This window comes from Canis aureus, chromosome 7 (genome assembly GCF_053574225.1).
Source record: "Canis aureus isolate CA01 chromosome 7, VMU_Caureus_v.1.0, whole genome shotgun sequence".
NCBI classification, from domain to species: domain Eukaryota; kingdom Metazoa; phylum Chordata; class Mammalia; order Carnivora; family Canidae; genus Canis; species Canis aureus.
The window spans coordinates 39,974,297-40,002,050 of NC_135617.1; the positions used below are offsets into that span (position 1 = coordinate 39,974,297).

Genomic DNA, 27,754 nt, shown 5'->3' on the forward strand with positions numbered 1-27,754 from the left:
CAGAAGAAGCAGCCTGGAAATTAACTTCACAAGGTAATTTCCTCTGGTCTTCTGTTCCCAATGAGTTAAGTGCTTAAGGCAGACTAAAAGCCTCAGTCCAGATAAGTAATTTTCTATTTTTCTCCCTGACACTATTTAAACTTTGATTAGGTAGATTAATGAACTCCTGAATAGAGGTGCTGGAGAGCCAAAGGGGAAACAATAGTTGTATATACAGTTGTTGGGGGAGCAGAACTCAAATAGGACTATCTTATAAATATTTTTTTAAGATATCAGCATGGTTCCACTTATTGGCAATTTGTCCTTTACAAGTTGCTTAAAGAAACCTCCGTTTCTCTGTGAGGATGATAGTATTACATACCTAATAGAACAACTGTGAGAAATAAATAAATGAAATAATAATATGAAGCATTTAGCACATTATAAGTAGCCCATAAATCTTAGCCATTATTCACAAAACTTTTCCTTTTATTTTCTTAACCATCAAAGCCTATTAAGCCCTTTTGTATTCACTAAACTAGCCATTCAGAATAAAAAAGTAAACATAGAGTTTTTTAGTTTTTAATTTTGACTTTTGTCCAAATCAAACCTTAATTGTATCATCAAAAATTTTAAAAAAATACACAGAAGCACATCAGCTCAATCTTAAACTCCAACAGAAGTATATTGTCTATAATACAAGGGTATACTCGTCACGTTTTGCTCTGCCCTAGATAAGACCACACATGTTCAATCCCATTCCTGATACCCCCTGAAAGTCCATGAGTATTTTCTGGGAAATACTATCAGCATGCTGGGAGTCAGGAATCCATAAAAGAGAGAATTAAGAGAAATGGGATTTTATTAATCTAATAAAAGGTAAGCCTTGGTAAACTACACCACTGGTTCCCAAATATATGAAGAATTCTGATATACTTGAGGCAAAAGACTTATTTGCCAGAGGACAGAACTGGGAATTATAAACAAAAATGACTAAAAAAGAGATTTCAGGTTAATATCCTAGGACACTAAAAGAGAATGTGGGATTTAGAATCAGAAGCTTCATATTCACATCCTAACTCTACTTTTTATTAGCTCTTTGACTTTAGGCAAATCATCTAAACTCTGAGTCATATAATCCTCACCTATAAGGTAGCAAAAATTATTAATAATAATAATATAAACAAGCACATAAAATGTTTCAAACCATTAATATGATTTAAAAATAGTAAGAACAATAAGCCATTATATGGGATGATCCACAACTGAAAGTGCAGCTTACTGAAGTGAAGCTTATCCATTATCATTGCAGGGGTTCCCTTTACAGGAGGAAGGTAAGACTAACTATTGCAACTGCAATTTATTCACTTACTACATATTTTATCTCAAAGGCAGTTAACTGTAATGAAGGAAGAATTACAAAGCATCACTAATGTCAATAATTTAATTCAACTGAAGGCTGGAGTTAATATCCACAGTCTTTAAAGTATTCATGAACAGGCGAGAACTCCAAAAGATACTCATCAACTTAACTCTGCAAAGATCATTTTAACTCAAAAACCCCAAAATATGACCAATGTGCCCCAGATCAAATTACAGTTAATTCATTTCACCTCAACTATATCTCTACATTTGTGCTGCCAATCTTGAAAGTATATAGAACTTTCTGGATTGCAAAAGCTCTGTCAAAATCTCAAATTTCAGCCTTTGGATAGTTAATACTCTCCTTATGCCCATCTGCTTGTTATATTTTGGGGTTATTTTTATTAATGTTCAGAAATAAGTAAGCCCTGAGATAGTAGTGCCTGCCAGTTGTTCCAAGTTTACTTACCCTCTGACCTTCTTTTCCAGGTGGACCCTGTGGGCCTTGTATACCCAAGGAACCCTATAGGGAGCAGAAAGAACATATGTTAATAACTGTTTCAAGTACACCTGCCTCACAAAGAATGTTGTGAAAAGTAATACCTATCTTATTGATTAAAAAAAACTTTTAAAATGATTTGAGACCCTGTAATATATTAATAATGATAAATTGTTCTGTGACTGATTTGTCTTTGGAGCTAACTCCAGAGAAGAAAAAAAAAGCAATTCCAAACCAGGTGTGAGGCCAGTGTTCACTTCCAGACTCCAGACTTCCTTCCTTTCTGACTCCCATATGGTCAGAACTATGTTTCACCAAACTACCATAAATAAGTAGTAACAATATTTGCAAGCAGGAAAAAAATGTCCTTTCAATATTTGAACTCTATAAATATAGCCACATTTTTGGTTGAGAGTATCTTTTCTAAGTATCCTCCAAAAAACCCATGGTTATAACATTGGCTTCAACATATGTCTTTTCACAACATTTAATTTTTGATATCAGAGACATTATTTAATACTCTCTCACAACATTATCAGGAGGCAGAAAAAAATTAGTGATTTTTTCAGATTTTAAAAAAGACCCAGGAAATCCCAAGTGCTGTTAATCTGTAAGTCAAGTTTCCTGATTGTCACAGGTACTTTTATATAGAAATTCTTACTCAGCATGAAACTCAAAATGATGGTATAACTATTTTTTTTTAAATTTTAAATTGTACAACTAATTGTAGTTAATGCTCTCAAAGTTTCTTTTTGGCTCTCCTGATGCTTCCCCCTTCCCTATTCAAGGTTTTAAATGTGGCCATTTAGACTTATTTTCTTCTCAGTATGCATTCTCTTGCCATGATCTCATATACCATGGGCTTTGAATATTCTAGGCTAGGAATTCCAAGATTTACAACCTGGGTTATTTTCTGAGCTGCAGAGCCACGTTTCCAACTGCCTGCTTGAGACACTCTATTTCACAGGCATCTGAAATTTAGCACATCAAATACTGGACTTAGGACCCTCTTATTCCAAACTGGATTCTCTTCCAGCATTCTCCAACTCGATAAATTCACACAATATCCTGTTAGTGCTTATGCCAGAGATCTGGAACTCATCTTCCATATTTCCTTCTCTCAAATTTCTCTTCCACATCTAGTTACCAAATTTGGTTGGTGCATCTCCAAAGTATATTTGGAACCATTTATTTCTTTTCATTCCTATAGCTCCCATCATCACTTCTTGCTTGCTCATCTGTAAGAGCTTCCTACTTGAACCAGACACCAACCCCTCCATTCTCCACATCATGCCAAACTTATCTTAAGAAAATCCAGCCTGAGGAGGAGCAAGATGGCGGAGGAGTAGGGTCTCCAAATCACCTGTCTCCACCAAACTACCTAGAAAACCTTCAAATTATCCTGAAAATCTATGAATTCGGCCTGAGATTTAAAGAGAGACCAGCTGGAATGCTACAGTGAGAAGAGTTCGCGCTTCTATCCAGGTAGGAAGACGGGGAAAAAGAAATAAAGGAACAAAGGCCTCCAAGGGGGAGGGGCCCGCGAGGAGCCGGGCTGAGGCCGGGGCGAGTGTCCCCAGGACAGGAGAGCCCCGTCCCGGAGACGCAGGAGCTGCACCGACCTTCCCGGGGGAAAGGGGCTCGCAGGGAGGTGGAGCAGGACCCAGGAGGGCGGGGATGCCCTCGGGCTCCCGGGGACACTAACAGACACCTGCGCCCCGGGAGAGTGCGCCGAGCTCCCTAAGGGCTGCAGCGCGCACGGCGGGACCCGGAGCAGCTCGGGGGGCTCGGGCGGCGGCTCCGCGGAGGGGGCTGCGCGGCCCCGGGAGCAGCTCGGAGGGGCTCGGGCAGAGGAAGAGGCTCCGTGCAGAGGGGGCTGCGCGGTTCCAGGAGCAGCTCGGAGGGGCTCGGGCGGCAGCTCCGCGGAGGGGGCTGCGCGGCCCGGGAGCGCGAATCCACCAGCGCAGGCTCCGGAGCACAGGGCGCCGGGACACAGCCCAGGATCCGGCCTCCCCCGGGACAGGCAGAGGCCGGGAGGGCCCAGGACAGCAAGGAAGCTCCTGCCCCAGCTGAGCAGAGCAGCGGCCCCGCCCCGGAGCCTCCAGGCCCTGCAGACGGAGTTCCTGCCGGAGCTGAATCCAGGTTTCCAGAGCTGCCCCGCCACTGGGGCTGTTCCTCCTGCGGCCTCACGGGGTAAACAACCCCCACTGAGCCCTGCACCAGGCAGGGGCACAGCAGCTCCCCCAACTGCTAACACCTGAAAACCAGCACAACAGGCCCCTCCCCCAGAACACCAGCTAGACGGACAACTTCCAGGAGAAGCCAAGGGACTTAAAGTACACAGAATCAGAAGACACTCCCCTGTGGTTCTTTTTTTGTTTTGTTTTGTTTTGCTTTTTGATTTGTTTCCTTCCCCCACCCCCTTTTTTTCTCCTTTCTTTTTCTTTCTCTTTTTCTTCTTCTTTTTTTTTTTCGTTTTTTTTTTCTTTTTCTTCCCTTTTTTTTTCTCTTTCTCTTTTCTTTCCTTCTTTCTCTCCTCTCTTTTTCTCTTTTTCCCAATACAACTTGCTTTTGGCCACTCTGCACTGAGCAAAATGACTAGAAGGAAAACCTCACCTCAAAAGAAAGAATCAGAAACAGTCTTCTCTCCCACAGAGTTACAAAATCTGGATTACAATTCAATGTCAGAAAGCCAATTCAGAAGCACTATTATACAGCTACTGGTGGCTCTAGAAAAAAGTATAAAGGACTCAAGAGACTTCATGACTGCAGAATTTAGAGCTAATCAGGCAGAAATTAAAAATCAATTGAATGAGATGCAATCCAAACTAGAAGTCCTAACGACGAGGGTTAACGAGGTGGAAGAACGAGTGAGTGACCTAGAAGACAAGTTGATAGCAAAGAGGGAAACTGAGGAAAAAAGAGACAAACAATTAAAAGACCATGAAGATAGATTAAGGGAAATAAACGACAGCCTGAGGAAGAAAAACCTACATTTAATTGGGGTTCCCGAGGGCGCCGAAAGGGACAGAGGGCCAGAATATGTATTTGAACAAATTCTAGCTGAAAACTTTCCTAATCTGGGAAGGGAAACAGGCATTCAGATCCAGGAAATAGAGAGATCCCCCCCTAAAATCAATAAAAACCGTTCAACACCTCGACATTTAATAGTGAAGCTTGCAAATTCCAAAGATAAAGAGAAGATCCTTAAAGCAGCAAGAGACAAGAAATCCCTGACTTTTATGGGGAGGAGTATTAGGGTAACAGCAGACCTCTCCACAGAGACCTGGCAGGCCAGAAAGGGCTGGCAGGATATATTCAGGGTCCTAAATGAGAAGAACATGCAACCAAGAATACTTTATCCAGCAAGGCTCTCATTCAAAATGGAAGGAGAGATAAAGAGCTTCCAAGACAGGCAGCAACTAAAAGAATATGTGACCTCCAAACCAGCTCTGCAAGAAATTTTAAGGGGGCCTCTTAAAATTCCCCTTTAAGAAGAAGTTCAGTGGAACAGTCCACAAAAACAAAGACTGAATAGATATCATGATGACACTAAACTCATATCTCTCAATAGTAACTCTGAATGTGAACGGGCTTAATGACCCCATCAAAAGGCGCAGGGTTTCAGATTGGATAAAAAAGCAGGACCCATCTATTTGCTGTCTACAAGAGACTCATTTTAGACAGAAGGACACCTACAGCCTGAAAATAAAAGGTTGGAGAACCATTTACCATTCGAATGGTCCTCAAAAGAAAGCAGGGGTAGCCATCCTTATATCAGATAAACTAAAATTTACCCCAAAGACTGTAGTGAGAGATGAAGAGGGACACTATATCATACTTAAAGGATCTATTCAACAAGAGGACTTAAGAATCCTCAATATATATGCTCCGAATGTGGGAGCTGCCAAATATATAAATCAATTATTAACCAAAGTGAAGAAATACTTAGATAATAATACACTTATACTTGGTGACTTCAATCTAGCTCTTTCTATACTCGATAGGTCTTCTAAGCAAAACATCTCCAAAGAAACGAGAGCTTTAAATGATACACTGGACCAGATGGATTTCACAGATATCTACAGAACTTTACATCCAAACTAAACTGAATACACATTCTTCTCAAGCGCACATGGAACTTTCTCCAGAATAGACCACATATTGGGTCACAAATCGGGTCTGAACCGATACCAAAAGATTGGGATTGTCCCCTGCATATTCTCGGACCATAATGCCTTGAAATTAGAACTAAATCACAACAAGAAGTTTGGAAGGACCTCAAACACATGGAGGTTAAGGACCATCCTGCTAAAAGATAAAAGGGTCAACCAGGAAATTAAGGAAGAATTAAAAAGATTCATGGAAACTAATGAGAATGAAGATACAACCGTTCAAAATCTTTGGGATGCAGCAAAAGCAGTCCTAAGGGGGAAATACATTGCAATACAAGCATCCATTCAAAAACTGGAAAGAACTCAAATACAAAAGCTAACCTTACACATAAAGGAGCTAGAGAAAAAACAGCAAATAGTTCCTACACCCAAGAGAAGAAGGGAGTTAATAAAGATTCGAGCAGAACTCAACGAAATCGAGACCAGAAGAACTGTGGAACAGATCAACAGAACCAGGAGTTGGTTCTTTGAAAGAATTAATAAGATAGATAAACCATTAGCCAGCCTTATTAAAAAGAAGAGAGAGAAGACTCAAATTAATAAAATCATGAATGAGAAAGGAGAGATCACTACCAACACCAAGGAAATACAAACGATTTTAAAAACATATTATGAACAGCTATACGCCAATAAATTAGGCAATCTAGAAGAAATGGACGCATTCCTGGAAAGCCACAAACTACCAAAACTGGAACAGGAAGAAATAGAAAACCTGAACAGGCCAATAACCAGGGAGGAAATTGAAGCAGTCATCAAAAACCTCCCAAGACACAAAAGTCCAGGGCCAGATGGCTTCCCAGGAGAATTTTATCAAACGTTTAAAGAAGAAATCATACCTATTCTCCTAAAGCTGTTTGGAAAGATAGAAAGAGATGGAGTACTTCCAAATTCGTTCTATGAAGCCAGCATCACCTTAATTCCAAAGCCAGACAAAGACCCCGCCAAAAAGGAGAATTACAGACCAATATCCCTGATGAACATGGATGCAAAAATTCTCAACAAGATACTGGCCAATAGGATCCAACAGTACATTAAGAAAATTATTCACCATGACCAAGTAGGATTTATCCCTGGGACACAAGGCTGGTTCAACACCCGTAAAACAATCAATGTGATTCATCATATCAGCAAGAGAAAAACCAAGAACCATATGATCCTCTCATTGGATGCAGAGAAAGCATTTGACAAAATACAGCATCCATTCCTGATCAAAACTCTTCAGAGTGTAGGGATAGAGGGAACATTCCGCGACATCTTAAAAGCCATCTATGAAAAGCCCACAGCAAATATCATTCTCAATGGGGAAGCACTGGGAGCCTTTCCCCTAAGATCAGGAACAAGACAGGGATGTCCACTCTCACCACTGCTATTCAACATAGTACTGGAAGTCCTAGCCTCAGCAATCAGACAACAAAAAGACATTAAAGGCATTCAAATTGGCAAAGAAGAAGTCAAACTCTCCCTCTTCGCCGATGACATGATACTCTACATAGAAAACCCAAAAGTCTCCACCCCAAGATTGCTAGAACTCATACAGCAATTCGGTAGCGTGGCAGGATACAAAATCAATGCCCAGAAGTCAGTGGCATTTCTATACACTAACAATGAGACTGAAGAAAGAGAAATTAAGGAGTCAATCCCATTTACAATTGCACCCAAAAGCATAAGATACCTAGGAATAAACCTCACCAAAGATGTAAAGGATCTATACCCTCAAAACTATAGAACACTTCTGAAAGAAATTGAGGAAGACACAAAGAGATGGAAAAATATTCCATGCTCATGGATTGGCAGAATTAATATTGTGAAAATGTCAATGTTACCCAGGGCAATATACACGTTTAATGCAATCCCTATCAAAATACCATGGACTTTCTTCAGAGAGTTAGAACAAATTATTTTAAGATTTGTGTGGAATCAGAAAAGACCCCGAATAGCCAGGGGAATTTTAAAAAAGAAAACCATATCTGGGGGCATCACAATGCCAGATTTCAGGTTGTACTACAAAGCTGTGGTCATCAAGACAGTGTGGTACTGGCACAAAAACAGACACATAGATCAGTGGAACAGAATAGAGAATCCAGAAGTGGACCCTGAACTTTATGGGCAACTAATATTCGATAAAGGAGGAAAGACTATCCATTGGAAGAAAGACAGTCTCTTCAATAAATGGTGCTGGGAAAATTGGACATCCACATGCAGAAGAATGAAACTAGACCACTCTCTTTCACCATACACAAAGATAAACTCAAAATGGATGAAAGATCTAAATGTGAGACAAGATTCCATCAAAATCCTAGAGAAGAACACAGGCAACACCCTTTTTGAACTCGGCCATAGTAACTTCTTGCAAGATACATCCACGAAGGCAAAAGAAACAAAAGCAAAAATGAACTATTGGGACTTCATCAAGATAAGAAGCTTTTGCACAGCAAAGGATACAGTCAACAAAACTCAAAGACAACCTACAGAATGGGAGAAGATATTTGCAAATGACATATCAGACAAAGGGCTAGTTTCCAAGATCTATAAAGAACTTATTAAACTCAACACCAAAGAAACAAACAATCCAATCATGAAATGGGCAAAAGACATGAACAGAAATCTCACAGAGGAAGACATAGACATGGCCAACATGCATATGAGAAAATGCTCTGCATCACTTGCCATCAGGGAAATACAAATCAAAACCACAATGAGATCCCACCTCACACCAGTGAGAATGGGGAAAATTAACAAGGCAGGAAACAACAAATGTTGGAGAGGATGCGGAGAAAAGGGAACCCTCTTACACTGTTGGTGGGAATGTGAACTGGCGCAGCCACTCTGGAAAACTGTGTGGAGGTTCCTCAAACAGTTAAAAATATACCTGCCCTACGACCCAGCAATTGCACTGTTGGGGATTTACCCCAAAGATACAAATGCAATGAAATGCCGGGACACCTGCACCCCGATGTTTCTAGCAGCAATGGCCACGATAGCCAAACTGTGGAAGGAGCCTCGGTGTCCAACGAAAGATGAATGGATAAAGAAGATGTGGTTTATGTATACAATGGAATATTACTCAGCTATTAGAAATGACAAATACCCACCATTTGCTTCAACGTGGATGGAACTGGAGGGTATTATGCTGAGTGAAGTAAGTCAGTCGGAGAAGGACAAACATTATATGTTCTCATTCATTTGGGGAATATAAATAATAGTGAAAGGGAAAATAAGGGAAGGTAGAAGAAATGTGTGGGAAATATCAGAAAGGGAGACAGAACGTAAAGACTGCTAACTCTGGGAAACGAACTAGGGGTGGTAGAAGGGGAGGAGGGCGGGGGGTGGGAGTGAATGGGTGACGGGCACTGGGTGTTATTCTGTATGTTAGTAAATTGAACACCAATAAAAAAAAAATTAAAAAAAAAAAAAAAAAAGAAAATCCAGCCTGATCACAATTCCAGACCTCAAGCTGTATTACAAAGCTATTGTCATCAAGACACGTATGGTGCTAGCTCAAAAACAGACACAGGTCAATTGAACGGAATAGAGAACCCAGAAATGGACCCTCAAATACATGGTCAACTAATCTTTGACAAAGCAGGGAAGAATATCTAATGGAAAAAAGATAGTCTCCTCAACAAATGCTGTTGGGAAAATTGGACAGCTATGTGCAGAATGAAACAAGACGACTTTCTTATATCAGACACAAAAATAAATTCAAGATGGATAAAAGACCTCAATGTGAGACAGGAATCCATCAAAATCCTATAGAACACACATAGCAACCTCTTTGACCTTGGCCATAGCAACTTCTTAGTAGATGTGTCTCCAGAGGTGAGGGAAACAAAAACAAAAATGAACTACTGGGACTTCATCAAGATAAAAAGCTTCTGCACAGCAAAGGAAAAAACACAACAAAACAAAAGGCAACATACAGGATAGAAGAAAGTATTTGCAAATGATATGTCAGATAAAAAGGACTAGTATCCAAAATCTCTTAAGAACTTATCAAACTCAACACCCAAAAACCAAAAAGTCTAGTCAAGAAATGGGCAGAAGACATAAACAGACATTTCTCTGAAGACCACATACAAATGGATAAAAGACACATGAAAAATGCTAAACAGCTGAGTGAAGTAAGTCAATCGGAGAAGGACAAACATTATATGTTCTCATTCATTTGGGGAATATAAATAATAGTGAAAGGGAATATAAGGGAAGGGAGAAGAAATGTGTGGGAAATATCAGAAAGGGAGACAGAACGTAAAGACTGCTAACTCTGGGAAATGAACTAGGGGTGGTAGAAGGGGAGGAGGGCGGGGGGGTGGGAGTGAATGGGTGACGGGCACTGGGGGTTATTCTGTATGTTGGTAAATTGAACACCAATAAAAAATAAATTAAAAAAAATGCTAAACATCACTTATCATCAGGGAGATACAAATCAAAACTACAACGAGATACCACCTCATGCAGTCAGAATGGCTAAAATTAACAACTCAGGAAACAACAGATGTTGGCAAGGATGCAGAGAATGGGGAGTCCTCTTCCACTATTGGTGGGCATGCAAACTGGTATAGCCACTGTGGAAAACAGTATGGAGATTCCTCACAAAGTTAAAAATAGAACTACTCTCTCATCCAGCAATTCCACCACTAGATATTTACCCAAAGGAGACAAAAAGCCTAATTCAAAGGGATACAAGCACCCCAATGGTTATAGTAGCATTATCAACAGTAGCCAAATTATGGGAAGAGCCCAGATATCCATCGACTGATGAATGGATAAAGAAGCTGTGGTGTGTGCACACACACAAACACACTCAGCCATCAAAAAGAATAAAACTTGCCATTTGCAACAATGTGGGTGGAACTAGAGTGTATTATGCTAAGCAAAATAAGTCAGTCCGAGAAAGACAAATACCATACGATTTCACTCATATGTGGAATCTAAGGGGGAAAAAAACCTGAATAAACATAGGAGAAGGGAAGGGAAAATAAAAGAAGATAAAAGCAGAGGGAGCTGCAAATCATAAGAGACACTCAACTATAAAGAACAAGTAAGGGTTGCTGGAGGGGAGGTTGGCAGGGGATAAGGTAATTAAGGAGGGTACGTGTGAGCTCTCTGTGAATGAAAAAATTCATACTGGAAAATCTATTCGTTTAAATAAGTTTTTGGGTAAAGCCAGCGTACCTGGGTGCCTCAATGGTTGAGTGTCTGCCTTTGGCTTAGGTTTTGATCCCATTGTCCTAGGATCAAGTTCCACATCAGACTCCTTGCAGGGAGCCTGCTCTCCCTCTGCCTATGTCTCTGCCTTTCTCTGTGTATCTCTCATGAATAAACAAATAAATTTTTTAAAAAGTTTTTGGGTAAAGCCAATAATTTTCAAAGAGTTTTACAAATATTATGATTAACCTATCACATATTAAATGGCTAAATGATTTGGAATAAATGAGAAACCTAGTAATAGTCACATAAATCTGAATTTACTTCCATTCCAGAAGAAACATTCTTTTATCTAATTTTTAAAATTTAGGATACATTTTTACATTATGAATTTTTTCTTTAAAAGTTGTAGTTACCTTTAAACTAAAACATCAGATGTGCTTGTGTTAGCCTATAATTATTTATTGTGTATATATTAATTTTTTGTTTTTATAGAAGAAACTTTTAATAAATGTCATAATATGCATATTGCCATCTAATTTTATTTTGAATTTATAAAGTTATAAATATGTAAATTTTCCTTCAGATAACTTTCATTTGATTAAAGTTCAGTATTTAATAAAATTACTCTAACTCATTTTCAAAAAACATTAATACAAAAAATTCTGCATGTATCACAAATCCTCAGTGTTTCCTCAAATCTTTCTAATTCCTTCCCTATAAAACACTAATAAAATATATGTATTTATTACTTTCTTTTATCTATTCTTGGTATAATTTAATGTTATAGGGGCATCTAAAGCCTATGTTTTATTGATTTAAGCAGGAATAAAAAACAAGGAATGAAAAAAGTGATAAGTTCTGCTTGATTTTTTTTTTACAATAAATGTCTGCCAAACAATATATAACCAAGGAAAGTTGGCCAGTTAAGCCAAATTTAGGATGGCACATTTATTATGTGTATAGGAAAAATAATTTTTAAAATCCAAACATACCAAGTATTAATTATAATATAATTACACGGAGTTATGTCATTTTTTATAAGACTGACACAATCTTGGCTCTAGATTAAACTCCTTCCTTTTACCCTTAGGAAAGTATTATCATTTCAGGAATAGTCAAACTTATATATAACATTTTTGATATCCTTCCAAATGTTGACAGCTCTTTCAGTGTTTTTAAACATGAGCTACTAAAACATACACACACCAAATATTCATGAAGGGAGTACAATTAATTATGAGCCACATATAATCAAAATTGCACTCCCTCAGTTTGGAAAATTACATACAAAAGCCTACAAAAATGCAAAAATATTAAACTTGATTTGGAATGGATTCAATGGATTAAAAAATATTTATGAGAACCTTTGTGTGCAAAGTCCAAATGGTACACTCATACACATAAACCCGTAATATGCCCTTAAATATTCATTATTCTGAATCCCATGCCCCATCCCCCACCTTATATTCAGTAAATCTAGAAACCAGGGAGATTTTAAATGAAAAGTTAGGGAATTATTTTTAATCTCAAATGGATTATTCACTATTTGAATTATCCATGACCAATTTTTAATCCTAGCCACGTTGCATTAATGATCAGAATATTTTTGAGCTGTCCTTATTAAATATTAGTTGAAATTTATAAAGAAAAATAATATCAATATTGTCATTTGTAAAACATAGGCCAACCAACCACAGAAAAAGTATATTTTTCCCAAAATAAGAAATTAAAATTTGTGGATGATTCATTATTTATAATTATTCAATTTACTACTCCTTCCATCTACTAAAGTCAAATAGTGAATTCGCTAATCACTTACTATTGAAAACTATATATATACCTAAGCTCCAGCGTGCCTAAACTTGGGTAGAGTTCAGCATTTGTCTCAGACTCTTCTCACAATTCTTTCTTACTCCAGCCTTAATCCCATTTTGTGTGTACTTTACTTACCCTTTTAGTTGACCAGAAGTCCTACAGGATGGAGCATCATTTTTTTCTATCTTCCACCACACTTATAGAAGAGACTTAATAGCTGCTTAGTAAATTGGATCACAAGGTAAAAAACACTGGGATGGAATAACACTGGGTGGTGGTGGTAGGAAACAGATTTCTGGTCCACGCCTAGTCATTTTCAAAACTTGAACTTAAATACCATATTGTAGAATTTTTTTGTCTTGTTTGTATTTCTCATCTAAACTAATCATTTCTATTATCTGATATCTAAGAGTAAAATTGCCTGATAGTTCATTTTAGAATTAATTATTTGCCATTTATGATATCATCTCTGTTGTGGAACTTACTTAAATCTTTGACCACTATTTGATGTTTTATAGATGTAATACCATTTTTCAAGCCAGAGAATTCTTAGGTATAATCTGTGCATTATTTTCCTCTTTGATTTCATTTGCTGAAGAGTAGTGCCTGTTTATTTTTTCTACTTTTTTTCATTTACTTAGTCTGTTATGAAAATAACTGTAAAGTAGATTTTCCTGAATCTTACAAACATAAAGATTTATTGCTTTTCTGAAAGAAAAGTGTAAGGATTATTTAGGATATTTGTGTCATAAACATCTGCATATGTCTATACAAGCATTCATTCTCTTCTTTTTTTATATGGAATTCTGAACATTAAAACTTTGACAGGCAAAGGAATTCATAAAGCTATTACCTCTTTTGGCTAGGATAAAACTATGTAAAAAACAGTCCAACCCTGCTAAACCATTTTAAGTTCCAGTGGACAGCTATTACAGTGTGTTACACTACACATAGCTCTCTCTGGATAATCTGCTGATTATTTAAGACAGGCTAGAGCTTATCATTATGGAAGCCCATGTAAATATTTAACAGAGAAATTACTTAGAATTAACTGGTTCAGAACAGAATTTTGAAGTGTTTAACAAATACAGCAGATGTTTAGTAGAGTCAACAGGGTAGATTAATTACATTTAAACACATTTTCATTTGTGAAAAGGGGCGAGATATATTCATAACTTATTAATCAAAAAAACAAGCTAAAGTAAAAAAGGGAAGTTTCATTTTGAGGTATTATTTGCACTCCCTTGCTAGGGATTTTGCAGAATATATGATACCTAAAACCTACTTCAACAAAAATGTTATGCAAGTAAGTGTCTTTAAAGCATTACAATTATTGCTTTAGAATATGCTTCACAGACTTGAAACATAAGATTAAGCAGAATCTGTACAGATTCTTAAAATACCACTAGGGCATTTTCTGTCTTTCAAATAAAGTGAACAAAATTAAAATGGAAAACAGTTTATCTGTCTTTATAGAAAATTTCATGCCTTTAATATGAGAACAATGGGAACAAATATGGTAAGTTGGAGACATTAGAATAACAGTAAAAAAAGCAAATTAGTAAATATGTAACAGACATAGTTCAGTCATGGGAAGTGGATTTTCATGTTAGTTCTGAGAAGTGTAATTCAAGGATGTTTATGTTAATAAATTAAAAGTGACCAGTTTTATGGCATTTCATATAATTATCATGACACAAGAAAGAATTTCCCTTAGGGTGTGAAAGTATTTAGAAAACGAATTCTATGTTAAATATAAGAAGCCTAGCATATTATAATAAGCAGTTGTCAGGGTACACTAGGAAGTAGATGTCTTTGGAATAAAAAAGCAACAGAATCTCTTTTGTATACTTAAAAAAAAAAAGAAGAAGAAGAAGAAGAAGCCCTGACAAACCTTTCCAGTAACACTGACAAGAGAAGAATAAGAAGTGCTGTCACTAGAAAGAAAATTCTATGAAATATTTGTGTCGACAGGGATGTTTCAATCATTATAAGTTACAGTAAACAGGTTCCATAATTGGATGGACAATTTTATCCCATCTCCAACAATTTAAAAAATAGAGGTCATCTGTAGTGCTTCCAAATTTAACAGTTTCATTTGAAAGTCTTGCCAGCATTTTGGACATGAGACAATAAATTACAATTGTTCCATGTGGTTACAAAGATAAATTTTAGTAATAATCTTTTTCTGTTTTCTGAACTCAGAAATCACATCTCTTTTTTTACATAGATTCTGAAATAGCACGTTTTCAGCCACTGTTGATTCAGCTATTAACGCTAGAAGTATAAATTAAATAATAGAGCATATAGTCTGTGAATCTGGAATGCCACAGGACATCTATACTTCCCACAAACTTTCCTCTAACCAGAATTTTTGCCCCTATTAGGACATATGCTACTTTGTCAGTTGTATATATCCTGAGTTCCCTTCTACTTTGAATATTATCTAGCATAGTGAATTGCATTTTAATAGGCATTGAATGGACGAATGACCGCTAGATTTGGATTCTTTACATTTCTCTTGGTACTTCTGTTATAGTGAGAACATTAATTGCCATAGCTACCAAAATTCCAATTTAAAAATTTATATATTCTTCATCCACAAACCTCACTTGATACCAAAATAATCCAAGTTATTTTTAATTCTTGTGTGGTAAAACTGCAAAACAGATGCTCTACTTCTATTTGGAGGAGTTGCCATTCATTAGGGAAAGAAATATAAGTTGCATTAAGTTTATCTCACATTGATGAGGATTAAATACTTACTTTTTGAAAAAACAACATGAACTAAAGAGATTAATATATCTGTACAAACCATTAATTAATAAGAAATAGAACCAATCAAGTTATTTAAAATGCTATGTCATTTAAAATAATGTAGTTTCATGTTTGGTAATTATGCTTGATTCACTTTGAGTTATAAATATTTTCATATTTTGTTAATTTCATATTTTTAGTTTTTTACTATGAAAAACTATATATATATAAAGAAAAACTTTATGTAAATTTGCTTCATTTTGGCCCTAACTCAATAATGAAATGGTTTGATTTCAGTTAACTCAAGGCCATGTTGACATGTAAAAAATTGGTAGGCCAATGGTCTGTCAAATCCATTTGTATCATCTGTCCTAATGATTTATGAGAGGGAGAATATGATTGAGTTTAATGATGAGTCTGATCATAACAATAGTCTACTTTTGGACTGGCTTTGATAGGTCACTGGCCACATGGAGACATGGTTCCACTGGAGAAAGAGGGAACAATCTACACATAGGTTGTTTTTAAATGTCTTTTGATAACTTCTGAGAATGGACAACAGGATACAAATGTTATTCCAAATTTAATAGCACAAATAACTTTTGCGTTTGGGCTATGCAACATAAATGGAAGACTGAAGGAAACTTAATTTAGTAATTTGGGGGTTAAAACAGAAACCAGTACAGAGATATTCATACACCACAAGAAAGACCTAGGAATTTAGTGCAGATAACTATGAAGACGGTTAATACAGTATCAGACTAAGTGGGAAATGATTAAGTAAGGTGGTAAAAACCAAACATTTAAAAGGAGAATATGCTCCATACCATAATAAGGAAATTTTAAAAATATATTGAAGACTTTTTAAAGATTTTCTTTCTTTCTTTCTTTCTTTCTTTCTTTCTTTCTTTCTTTCTTTCTTTCTTTCTTTCTTTCTTTCGACAGAGTGTGTGCACATAAGCAGGGGAAGGGACAGAGGGAGATGGAGAGAATCTCAAGCAGACACTACATTTAGCATGGAGCCCAACATGGGGCTCTATTTCACAACCATGAGATCATGACCTGAGCTGAAATTAAGTGACAACTTTTAATGGATCGAGCCACCCAGGTGCCCTGAAGACTTTAGTCTTTTTAACTTCTTTCCATGGCCTTCCTCCTTTTTGCCAGGAGTATCCATTTCCCTTAGGAGGATTAAGATCATAATAGCATAAGTGTAAAGACAATAGAAAAGTCAACTTTTGACATCTTAGAGTTCACATTAGACAGTAGTCTGGAAGCTAGGCTCCAGTAACAGAAAAGTATTTCTAAATATCAAGTACCTCATCACCACACATCAAGAGATATTCTCATAGAACACAAAGTTGAACATGAACCACATGACACAGCAGAAGGAGCAGATAGAGGCTGTTTCTATCCAACCAGAAAATGACTGAAAATATGTCCTTCCCTTCTGTTTCCTTGAATGAAGAATTTCAGGAGAAGAATGATGAATTAGACGCCAGTATTCTTGCTTTCCCTCTTCTTAGGAAATCATGAAGAAAAAGAATTCATAAGGCATTCTATTTCTCATCAGACAATGAGCAAAACCTTTATAATTGTGATGGAAATAATTTCCAACCTAGAATTCAAGTTTAAGACAAACTAGCAATTTCAAGACAAACTAGCAAACTATGCAAGCAGAATAAAAACATTTTTAGACATGCAAAATCTCAGAAAATTAACCTCCCTTTTATATTCTCTTAATAATTTGCCTGAAGATGTGTTCACATAAATGAAAGAGTGAAATCAAGTAAGGAGATGACAAGGAAAAAAAGAAGATTTGGAGTCAACCCAGAAAAAAAAAGGAGTCACAGAATGAGAAAATTTGAAAATTTGATAAACTGTATCAAATTGTCCTCCAAAGAGGCTATATCCACATATAATTTCCTCAAAACGTATAAGTATGTTTCTCCACATTTTTTCCCTGCACTGTACTATCAAGCTTTTTGACCTTTGCCAATCATTTTTTATTGTGGCAATATTTAAAATAAGGCCTACCTTCTTAACAAATTCTTAAGTGCACAGTACAGTATTGTTAACTATGGGCACAATGTTGTACAGTAAATCTCTAGAACTTATGAATCTTGTAAATCTGAAACTTTATACCCATTGAACAATAGCTCTGTAAATTTTCCTCCCCAGCTCCTGGCAACTACCATTTTTCTCTTTGTTCCATTGAGTCTGACTATGCTAGATACCTCCATAAGTGGAATCATACAGTATTTGTCCTTCTGCGACTGGCTGATTTCATTTAGTTAATATCCTTCAGGTTCTTTCATGTACTTGCATAGGGTAGGGCAGGATATCCTTCCTTCCTTTTTTTTTTTTTTTTTTAAGATTTGCTTATTTATTTTAGAGAAAGAGAGAAACTGTGACAGGGAAAGGGAGAGGGGAAACAGACTCCCCACTGAGTGATGGATGATATTTCACTGTTTACATACACATTTTTGTTCATTTATCTGTCAATTGACATTTAAGTTGTTTTTGTATCTTAACTATTTTGTCATAAGTAAATGAAAAGATTTTCAACATCAATAATCATCAGGGAAATGCAAGTTAAAACCACAATGACAGATCACTTCACACCTGTTAGAATGGCTACTTTAAAAGAAAAAGGTAAGTGTTAGCAAAGAAATGGAAAAATTGGAACATTGTACACTGTTGGTGGAGATGTAAAATGGTGCAGTGGCTATAAAAACCAGTATGGAGGGATCCCTGGGTGGCGCAGCGGTTTGGCCCAGGTCGCGGTCCTGGAGACCCGGAATCGAATCCCACATCGGGCTCCCCGTGCATGGAGCCTGCTTCTCCCTCTGCTTGTGTCTCTGCCTCTCTCTCTCCCTGGACTCTCTCTCTCTCTCTCTATCATAAAAAAAATAAAAAAATAAAATAAAAAATAAAAAAATAAAAACCAGTATGGAAATAACTAGAAAAATAAAAAATATACCACTATATGATCCAGATATCCTATTTCTAGGTATATATCCAAAAGAATTGGGCCAATATTTTAAATCAAAATTAGTATCTCAGAGACATTTTAATTTATATTTCTCTTATTATAAGTGCATTTAGATGAATTTTTATATGTTTAATGTATCCTGTTCTTTTTTTTTTTTTTTGCATAAACTCTGTTCACATCCTCACTTAATTTTTAAAAACTAGGTCCTTGAATTGCAATACAAGAATTACTTGCTCATGTGGACACATTTACTAATTTTTTAAATATTTATCTTCTGGACATTTTTATATTGAAAAAGTTTTTTAGTAATTATTTTTAAAATTTCTATATTTTCCAGCGCATTTGGATGTCTGAGTCAGTTAAACATCTGACTTCAGTGTGGGTCATGATCCCAGGGTCCTAGAATGAAGCCCTATGTTGGGCTCCATGCACAGTAGGGAGTCTGGTTGTCCCTCTGCTTCTCTCCATAATTTTGTGCACATGCACACTCTCTTTCTTAAATAAATATCTAAAAAATTGTGTACTTTCCATAAGATCTCTCTGATTTAGTTTCACCTTTAAAATTTTGATTCACCTAATATTTTTATTGGTATGGGAATGATAAAGGCATCCAACTTTGTATTTTTCCAAGTGCTAAATAATTGTTCCCAATCTATTAACTGAAAAATGATATTATTATGATTCTTTCAGTTTTGTTTTTAACTATGTACATAACCATTTTAAAAAATATTAAAATTTTTAAAACACTGCATAAATTAATGCAAATATACTGATTCTCAAAGTTTACTAATTACATGCAGTTTCAAATTTAGCATTTGAAATAGCAAGGAATTGCTCTAATTTTTATACCCAGCAATTCATCCTAAAGTATACAACATATGATTACTTTTAAAATTGTAATAATTGTAATTGTAATAATTGTAATAATTGTAATTGTAATAATTTGCCACTTATTTGGTAACACAATGGTAATTATCATGTAGAATTTTCTTTTCAAATTTATTTTAGAGAGAGAGCATGAATGAGAGAGAGAGCATGGGGGAGGGGGCTGGCAGAGGGAAGGAAAGAAAATTCCAAGAGGACTCCATGCTGAGTGCAGAGCCCAGTCAATGCAGGGCTGGATCCAGGATCCTGAGATAATAACCTGAGCTGAAACCAAGAGTTGGACGCCTAACTGACCACACCACCCAGGCGCCCCCATGTAAAATATTTTTTTATCATCACTTTGTCTTTAGATTCAGCTGGTACTTTATTAGTGGCAGAACTAAAGAGATGGACTTTATAGACTGATCAAGCTTTGTTAATTCTGTAGAAAATACAGAGAATGCCAGGGTATCTGTTTAAATATTGAATGGTTAATTCTTAATTTGCAAAATCAGGGAAAGCTGATTAAGAATTAACTATAAATTAAGAATTAACCATATGGTGCATTTTGGTAATTTGTACACTAACCAGTAGATAAAGTAACTGCATTGTTATTTGCTGGCTTTTTGTGGTTGTTAAGTGAGAAAATGTGTGATGGTAGTTTTTATATTGACAAAAAAGGCATTCGTAAAAATACTAAAATTCTGAGATTTAGTTTAATATATCTAAGAACTAACTCAATTTTTATACTGCAAGTCAATGGACAAGTCCATCTATATACGAATATTTCCTTAAACATGATCTTTTAGAAATAGGGTTCAAATATTTACCCTCTATAATCATATACTGAGTAAGTTAAGGCTGTGTCAGTAGAACTTCAATTCAGTGCAAGTAGCATTAATAAGATTAGTCAAATGTATCACATAGACCCTCCTCCCCCAGGATATCATTCCCATGTTACTTTTCAATCTGCTGGGTTGGTAATTTGATCTGTCTTTTAAATGACCAGATTGTGATGTTATCAAAGCCAGGCACAAATGTCTTAATTTTCAAACTACCAATCAAACACTAGAAAGTTGGCATGAAAGTAAATTATAATTAATGTTTTCTTAATATTTCAATGAAATGGAGCAATCAGAAAGTTATTTCTAAGCTTCTAAAAGAGAGTAGTGTATCATGTGAACAAATCAACATAATTTCAAAGTCAATGTACTAATATAAAGCTATAACAAGCTAGCAAATAGTGAATAAAAGGACGATGCAAACAGCATTTAAAAAAAGACTCATATTTGCACAGAACCAAATGATAGAAGCCCTAGTGCAATTCTATATCATCATTTCAACAAATATTTTGATGACCTCCACACATTTACAAAAATTAGGAAAAGAATAGAGAATTGACATTTATTGAGTACCTGTTCTTGTATCAAGAATCCCACTAGTCACTTTATATAAGTGATTTAATTCTAACACCTGTACAAAATAGAATTTTTCCTTCTTATAGATGTGAAAAAAAAAACTTCCTAAAGATAACACTGCAAATAAGTGGGGGGATCTAAGCTTTCTTAAAAAAGATTTTATTATTTGAGATAGAAAGTGGAAGAGAGAGCATGAGAGGGGGAAGGGATGGGTTTCAAAGAGAGAGGAAGAAGTAGGCTCCCTGCTGAGCAAGAAGCCTGACATGGGGCTCTATCCCAGGACCCTGGGATTGTGACTTGAGCCAAGGCAGATGCTTAACTGACTGAGTCTCTCAGGTGCCCCCATAAGCTTTAAACTCAAATATATCTGACTCCCAAACTTGATTCTACTTCTAATAGATTCTACTTCCACTTCCAAAGAAATATTTGGAGCATAAGATATATTTAAATATGCATTATGTTGATTCACAGATGGGTTTTCAGTTAATCTTATCGCATTATAGCATCTGATAGAAGCACCCTTGACATTTTTGATACATGAAGATATTAAACTTTCTAGAATATATTATACTGGGAAACTAAGAAGTGGTTGTATCAGAATGGTGTTCTATAAGAAATGGAATGAAAAATCAACAGCATAGACTGAAGGTAAGTAAGAACAGCAACATCCCAGAAGAAGTCTGAGGATTAGAATTGGTCAGAGGCTGAATGAGGCAGCATTACTGTTAGCAAATGGTGTGGTAAATAAAAGAGCAACCATTTGCTAGGATTTGCTTGAAAAAAGATGCAAGCACATTGTTGGAGACAATTCTCTAAGAATCTTTGGCATTTCTACTGGTCTTTTTTTTTTTTAAGATTTTATTTATTTATTCATGAGAGACACAGAGAGAGAGAGGCAAAGACATAGGCAGAGAAGCAGACTCCATCCTGGGACTCCAGGACCATGCCCTGGGCCAAAGGCAGATACTTACTGCTGAGCCATCTGGGGATTCCCTCTACTTATATTATGAGTGAAACACTAACTGATCTATGTTCTAAACCATCTTTTCACACACCAGCCTAGCCAACAGGGAATCTAGAAAATTCAAACTTAATTCTGGCTCAGTCGCCTAGATGTTCCTGTTGGCTTGATGTGGTCCTAGATAAAAAAGATAATGGCCAACTTGACTGAATACTGCTCACTCAGTACCCTTATGGTAACACACTAGGTTAAAGTAGGGCACAGAATGAGTTGTAAGCTTTATTAAAAATGTGTATGTTCTTGTTGATATATTGGATTAATGCTTCAAGTCAAGGGGAAAAGGCAATTCAGAAACTTATGGAGCAAATCATCTGATTTTCTTAGGCAGATTTGGATGATTTATGGTATTTGTTCAGCTGATTGGGTCTGAGATCCAGGGGAACATGGTTAAAATCAATACTCTCAGGTGGCCTCATCTACCTGCTTGGAGTCCTGTTAATAGTAGCCCTCATAAATGCTAGATGGGACAAATTGAACAGTTTTACTCTCAGCCTGTTTTGGTAAGGTTAATAAAATGGTTGATGCAGTGCCATGCATACTCACAGGAAAATTTGCCAGGAGCCAAGACAGTAGAAGAAAGAGGAGTGGATATTGTTGGGAGACAGCGGGTCTTTCTATGGGTCTTTCATGTTTCTGCATGTCTTGTGAGGGAGGTACTAATTGCTCTGTTGTATTTCTGTATGTATTCTCTTTTTAAGAATGCTTATATAGGAAAGCAAAGGGAAGATTTGCTTACTGTTGAATATATATATATGTATATATATATATTTTACTGTTCAATATTTTAAGATAATGTCTTCCTCTGGGACAAAGGGCTGTTAAAAAGTTAATTTAAAAAGATTTGGACTCTCTAAACTTGGATTTGTGACAATTCATTGCATGTGCAGCACCTACCTGGGTTACTCCTGAGGCTTGGTGGCAAGGGCAACCAATGCAAACATGAAGCTTCTCTTGCCATGAATGAAAATACCTTTGCCTCTGACTTGGGATCTCATGTCTTCTGCTGGATCCATTAAAGTGGTAGGCCAAATTGTTACCCAGCAAGTAGGGTAAAATTTCACAGCTTCCACAATTATTGACACTGCAAGTCAAAATCTTTCTCTAAATTGTGGGTATATCTAACTTAACTATTTTTTTTGCATTTAACCTCTATCCTTTCAAAATAATGTGACAAAAGAGAGGATTTGTTAAAATGTTATTAGAGAGATAGATATTACATCATATGTAGCTAAATGATTTAGAATTCCTTAGGAAATTTAGAGATGAAATAATAGAATGTCACAATTTGAATAACCTTTAAAATCTTCTGCTTTGACTACTAAGTATTAGTGACATTATTTTATAAAATAAATAAATAAAAATAGTTGCACATTTCACAATAGACTGAGTTTCTTGGCCTTATATCTAGTGTTTATTTATCAAAATATACTTTAATGATGAATTAAAACATATAAAGCTTCTATTCATGTCTGCAGTATATTAAACAGAAGGTAGGATCCTTCAATGAAGGAGATAATTCCAGTTGCCCACAAACAACGTATCTTTCAAACAGACAAAAAAATAAATGAGGGACAGACAATAGGTGACACAGGATTGCCATTGTTGAAAATAAGCAATAAAGGATAAGGTGACTACCTGACCTAAATGAATTACTTTTAGTTGGAAGGAGGACATTTGCCCTTCTAGTGTTCAAATCAGTGATTTAATATTTTCCTTTGGATATTTTAACTGTAGGATTTGGTGATATTTTATTTTGATACTATGTTTGTCAGTGAAAAATATCTATCTTCTGCCCATGAAGAAGAAATTTTTATTGAGTACCTACACTGCACCAAATACTTTTAGTTTCTGGAGATGCATACAGTAGAAAAGGTTGCTATCCTCATAGAGATTACACTAGAAGTAAAAAAGAAAATACTTCAATTCAGCTTAGAGTTAATAATTTTCTTAAGAAGAAAAAATTCTACTTCACACATAAAGATGCTGTGATAATACAAAAGTCCTCTTTGAATATTTCTCAGCAATTCCTTTATAAAGGCCTCAATCCTATTGATATTCATTCCTATTGATATTTTGCCATTGAATATTAGCATAATAACAACGAGAACACTAGCTAAAAGTTAAATAGTACTTACTAGGAGTCAGTCATTGTTCAAAAAAATTTACATATTCTAATTCATTTAACCATCACTTCAACACTATGTAGTAAGAAATACTGTTAATCCATTTTACAGATGCTGAAACTAGGACACAGGAAAGTCAATTAACATGGTCAGGTTCAAATGCTAGATGAAGGGACTGGATAACCCCTAAGCTATAATGCATAAATTTTTGGTTAAAATCAGTGGAATAGTTAAGCGGAATAAATATAATTCTAATTCTTTTAAGAGTCTTCACCTTTAAATTTCATTTTATAGATCAATATAAGGTTCTTACCAAAAAAATGTTTATATAGAGTGGAATTGAATTTAACTACTTTCTGTGTATACCTGACTTAAATACACATTTTTCTGCATATAATTTTTCAAAAGGCTTATCCATTTTATAATTTTCTAATGGCATTGGAGATACATTTTAATGTTTTTTTCTAGATTGTTGAATATCTATCTCATCATGAAAAATCAGCTCCTTCATAAAATTCCCTAACTGCCAGTGTATAGCACTTTAAGGAAAAAAAAAAGTTTTATTGTTGAGCTTTAAAATATATAATTTCAAATTGTGATGAAAACAATTTGAAATGTCTTTTGAAACAGAAGCAAACCATAAACCGAAGGGCAGAAGGAGCTATTCTCCAATCATTTATCTAATGAAAGATATATAAATCACCTCCTGTCATATGAGCTGATGGTACGTTTTTCCAAAACATAAATCTTTTCTGAGGCTGAACATAAATCTTTCTAGGGCCTTAAGCATTCACTCCCCTATATTTCTGCACAGAGTCAATAAGAATAGTTTTGTAGTATGGAAACACCTATTTTAATCAACTAAATCATTTATGTAAGTCTTTTGCCCACAAATTAAAAAAAAATAATTGATTTTTTAAAAAATATTTGAAATGTCTTCTTTCTTCTGGCCCATCAATACCCTAAAAATCTCAATATTGAACTAGATCTTCAGTTTCAGAATGTTAACAGTGAATTAAATATGAACTATGTGACTTTTTAAGACAAACTTCATTCAAATTCAGGCAATTCACAGAGAGACCATATAAATAATTCAGACTTTGATATGTAAGGAATTTTAAGTGATCTTAATTGAAATGCTATTATTATGCTATAGCACATATATTTATGGGTACATATCAATATGTTTAGTACATACATGCTGTAGAACACATATTTATTTGAGTCAGAACTAAAAGAAATTATGTTCTATGGGTTTTTAATAAGAACTTTTCTATTCCATCCAACAGGGGGTGGCTATATAGTTTCTTAGGAATTTTAGTAAGAAAACATTATTTATTAGTTGAGTCTGTGATTTAAATGTATTTAAACTAAGTAACTTTAAATTATAGCATAAGAATTCTATTAAAAATGATTTTCTCTTAAATAAATGTTTTTGTGTAATACCAACATAATTGCAGTTGTACAAATACTTGCATACTGTTTGTATGCTAACTGCAAATGATCAGTGTGAAAATGATCAATTTTAAACAACTGTTTTCTAATAAAGCAAATAGGTTCTGGGAAGGCAACAACACAAGTGTTGTTTCTGTGTTCCCAACACCTAGCATAGTATCTGACACATGATTAGCATTCAGGTAAGTGGGTAGGTCAAATTAAAAAGGGAGGGAATGGGCCATATCATTTTCTGAATTGATCATTTTTATATTATCAACACATTAATTTTGAAAAAAAAAAACCTATCTCAAGGCTTCCCTTATGTGAATACTATACGATCTCTTGTTTATGGAGGCCATCTGTTAATTTGTGTGTCATTTGATTTATTAATTACCAGCTGAGATTTTCTCTCAGTTGCTTATGGTATTAAAGACAGTTTTCATAGGGCGAAATCTCTGCTCCTTCTCTGTGCCTAATTTTTGCTTATGCTAGACTTATCCGGGTCCCAAGAGACTGACATTTAAAGTATCATTTAGTAAGCATGTCTAAGACACTTCTGCTATTGACTGACTTAACCTTTGGCTTCTGTGTAAATCTTTGGTGCCATCTGGATGAGTATTTAATAACTCCCCAAAGGGACACAGCCAGAGTAACACAGTTTTAGTTCCTGGGAACTAAAACTAGTAGATATATCCCATGAAATGGCACTGTTCTACCTTCCTTCACCTGTCTCTTCTAACATGACATGCAGAAGGAGGCAGAGATATTAGCCAACTGCCTTATTTCAATCATAGTCCCTGTCTCGATTCTGAAGCTTCAGTTAGGGATTTGGCAAAACTTTACTATAAAAACAGCAGTATATTTTTTATATGAGGAATATCTGTTAGTAGTGTGTAATAGTAAGAACATAGAACATATACAACAACTTTAATATGTTATATATAAAGACACAGTTATATATAAAGAAGTTATATGTAAAGTTATTGACAAGAAATGACAAAGAACCAAATAATTTGCACTAATTTTACTTGCACATTAAATGTGAATATTTATATCCAATATTTAAGTGTAGGGATTGCCTGGGTGGCTTAGCGGTTGAGCATCTGCGTAGGGCTCAGGATGTGATCCTGGAGTCCCGGAATTGAGTCCCACATCAGGTTCTTTGTGTGGAGCCTACTTCTCCCTCTGCCTGTGTCTCTGCCTCTCTCTCTCTCTGTCTGTCATGAATAAATAAATAAAATCTTTAATTAAAAAAAAAAAAGAAAGAAATGTAAAGCAGTGCTGGTGAGGATGAGAAAGGGGCACCCTCTGGCACTGTTGGTGGGAATGCAAACTGGTGCAGCCACTCTGGAAAAGAGTATGGAGATTCCTCAAAAACTTAAAAATAGAACTATATTCCAGCAATTGCACCACTAGGTATTTACCAAAGGAAACAAAAATACTTATTCAAAGGCTTACATGTACCCTGATGTTTATAGCACCATTATCAATAGCCAAATTATGGAAAGAGCTCAAATGTCCATCAACTGAAGAATAGATAAAGAAGATGTAGTATGTATATATACAATGGAATATTACTCGCTATCCAAAAAATGAAATCTTGCCATTTGCAATGACAGGGATGGAGTTAAAGAGTATTATGCTAAGCAAAATAAGTCAGTTCGAGAAAGATAAATACCATATGATTTCACTCATATGTTGAATTTAAGGAACAAAACAAATGAACATGGGGGGAAAAAGAGAGAGGGGCAAGTCAGAAAATAATCTTCTATTATAAAATATATAATATACTAATATATGTAATAACTATATAGTTAATTATATTAACTAATGATCTTAGTTAACTATAGAGGTTAAGATTATTATAAACTGATGGTTACTGGAGGGGAGGTGGGTGGTTATTAAGGAGAACACTTGTGATAAGCACTGGGTGTTGTATGTAAGTGATGAATCGCTAAATTCTATACCTGAAACTAATATTACACTGTATGTTAACTAACTGGAATTTCAATAAAAACTTGAAAAAAATATAAAGTAAAAACTTGTGTGAAATGTCATAATTAAAATAACATAAATAAAGCATAAAATATTAACCTGTAATAGAGGATTTTTATATCAAAATCTTATGACTTCAGAACAATTTATCAGGATGTACTTT

The 27,754-nt window shown here is 35.5% G+C and overlaps 1 protein-coding gene across 2 annotated transcripts in view; it reads right to left on the reverse strand.

Annotated features, from left to right (window-relative positions):
- COL19A1 (collagen type XIX alpha 1 chain) overlaps positions 1 to 27,754 on the reverse strand; it is a 311,746-nt gene that overhangs the window by 137,842 nt on the left and 146,150 nt on the right. For both annotated transcript variants that reach the window (XM_077903490.1, XM_077903489.1), the window contains exon 16: positions 1,811 to 1,864. In XM_077903490.1, coding sequence (XP_077759616.1) covers positions 1,811 to 1,864 — 54 coding nt within the window. The remainder of the gene's footprint in view (positions 1 to 1,810; positions 1,865 to 27,754) is intronic.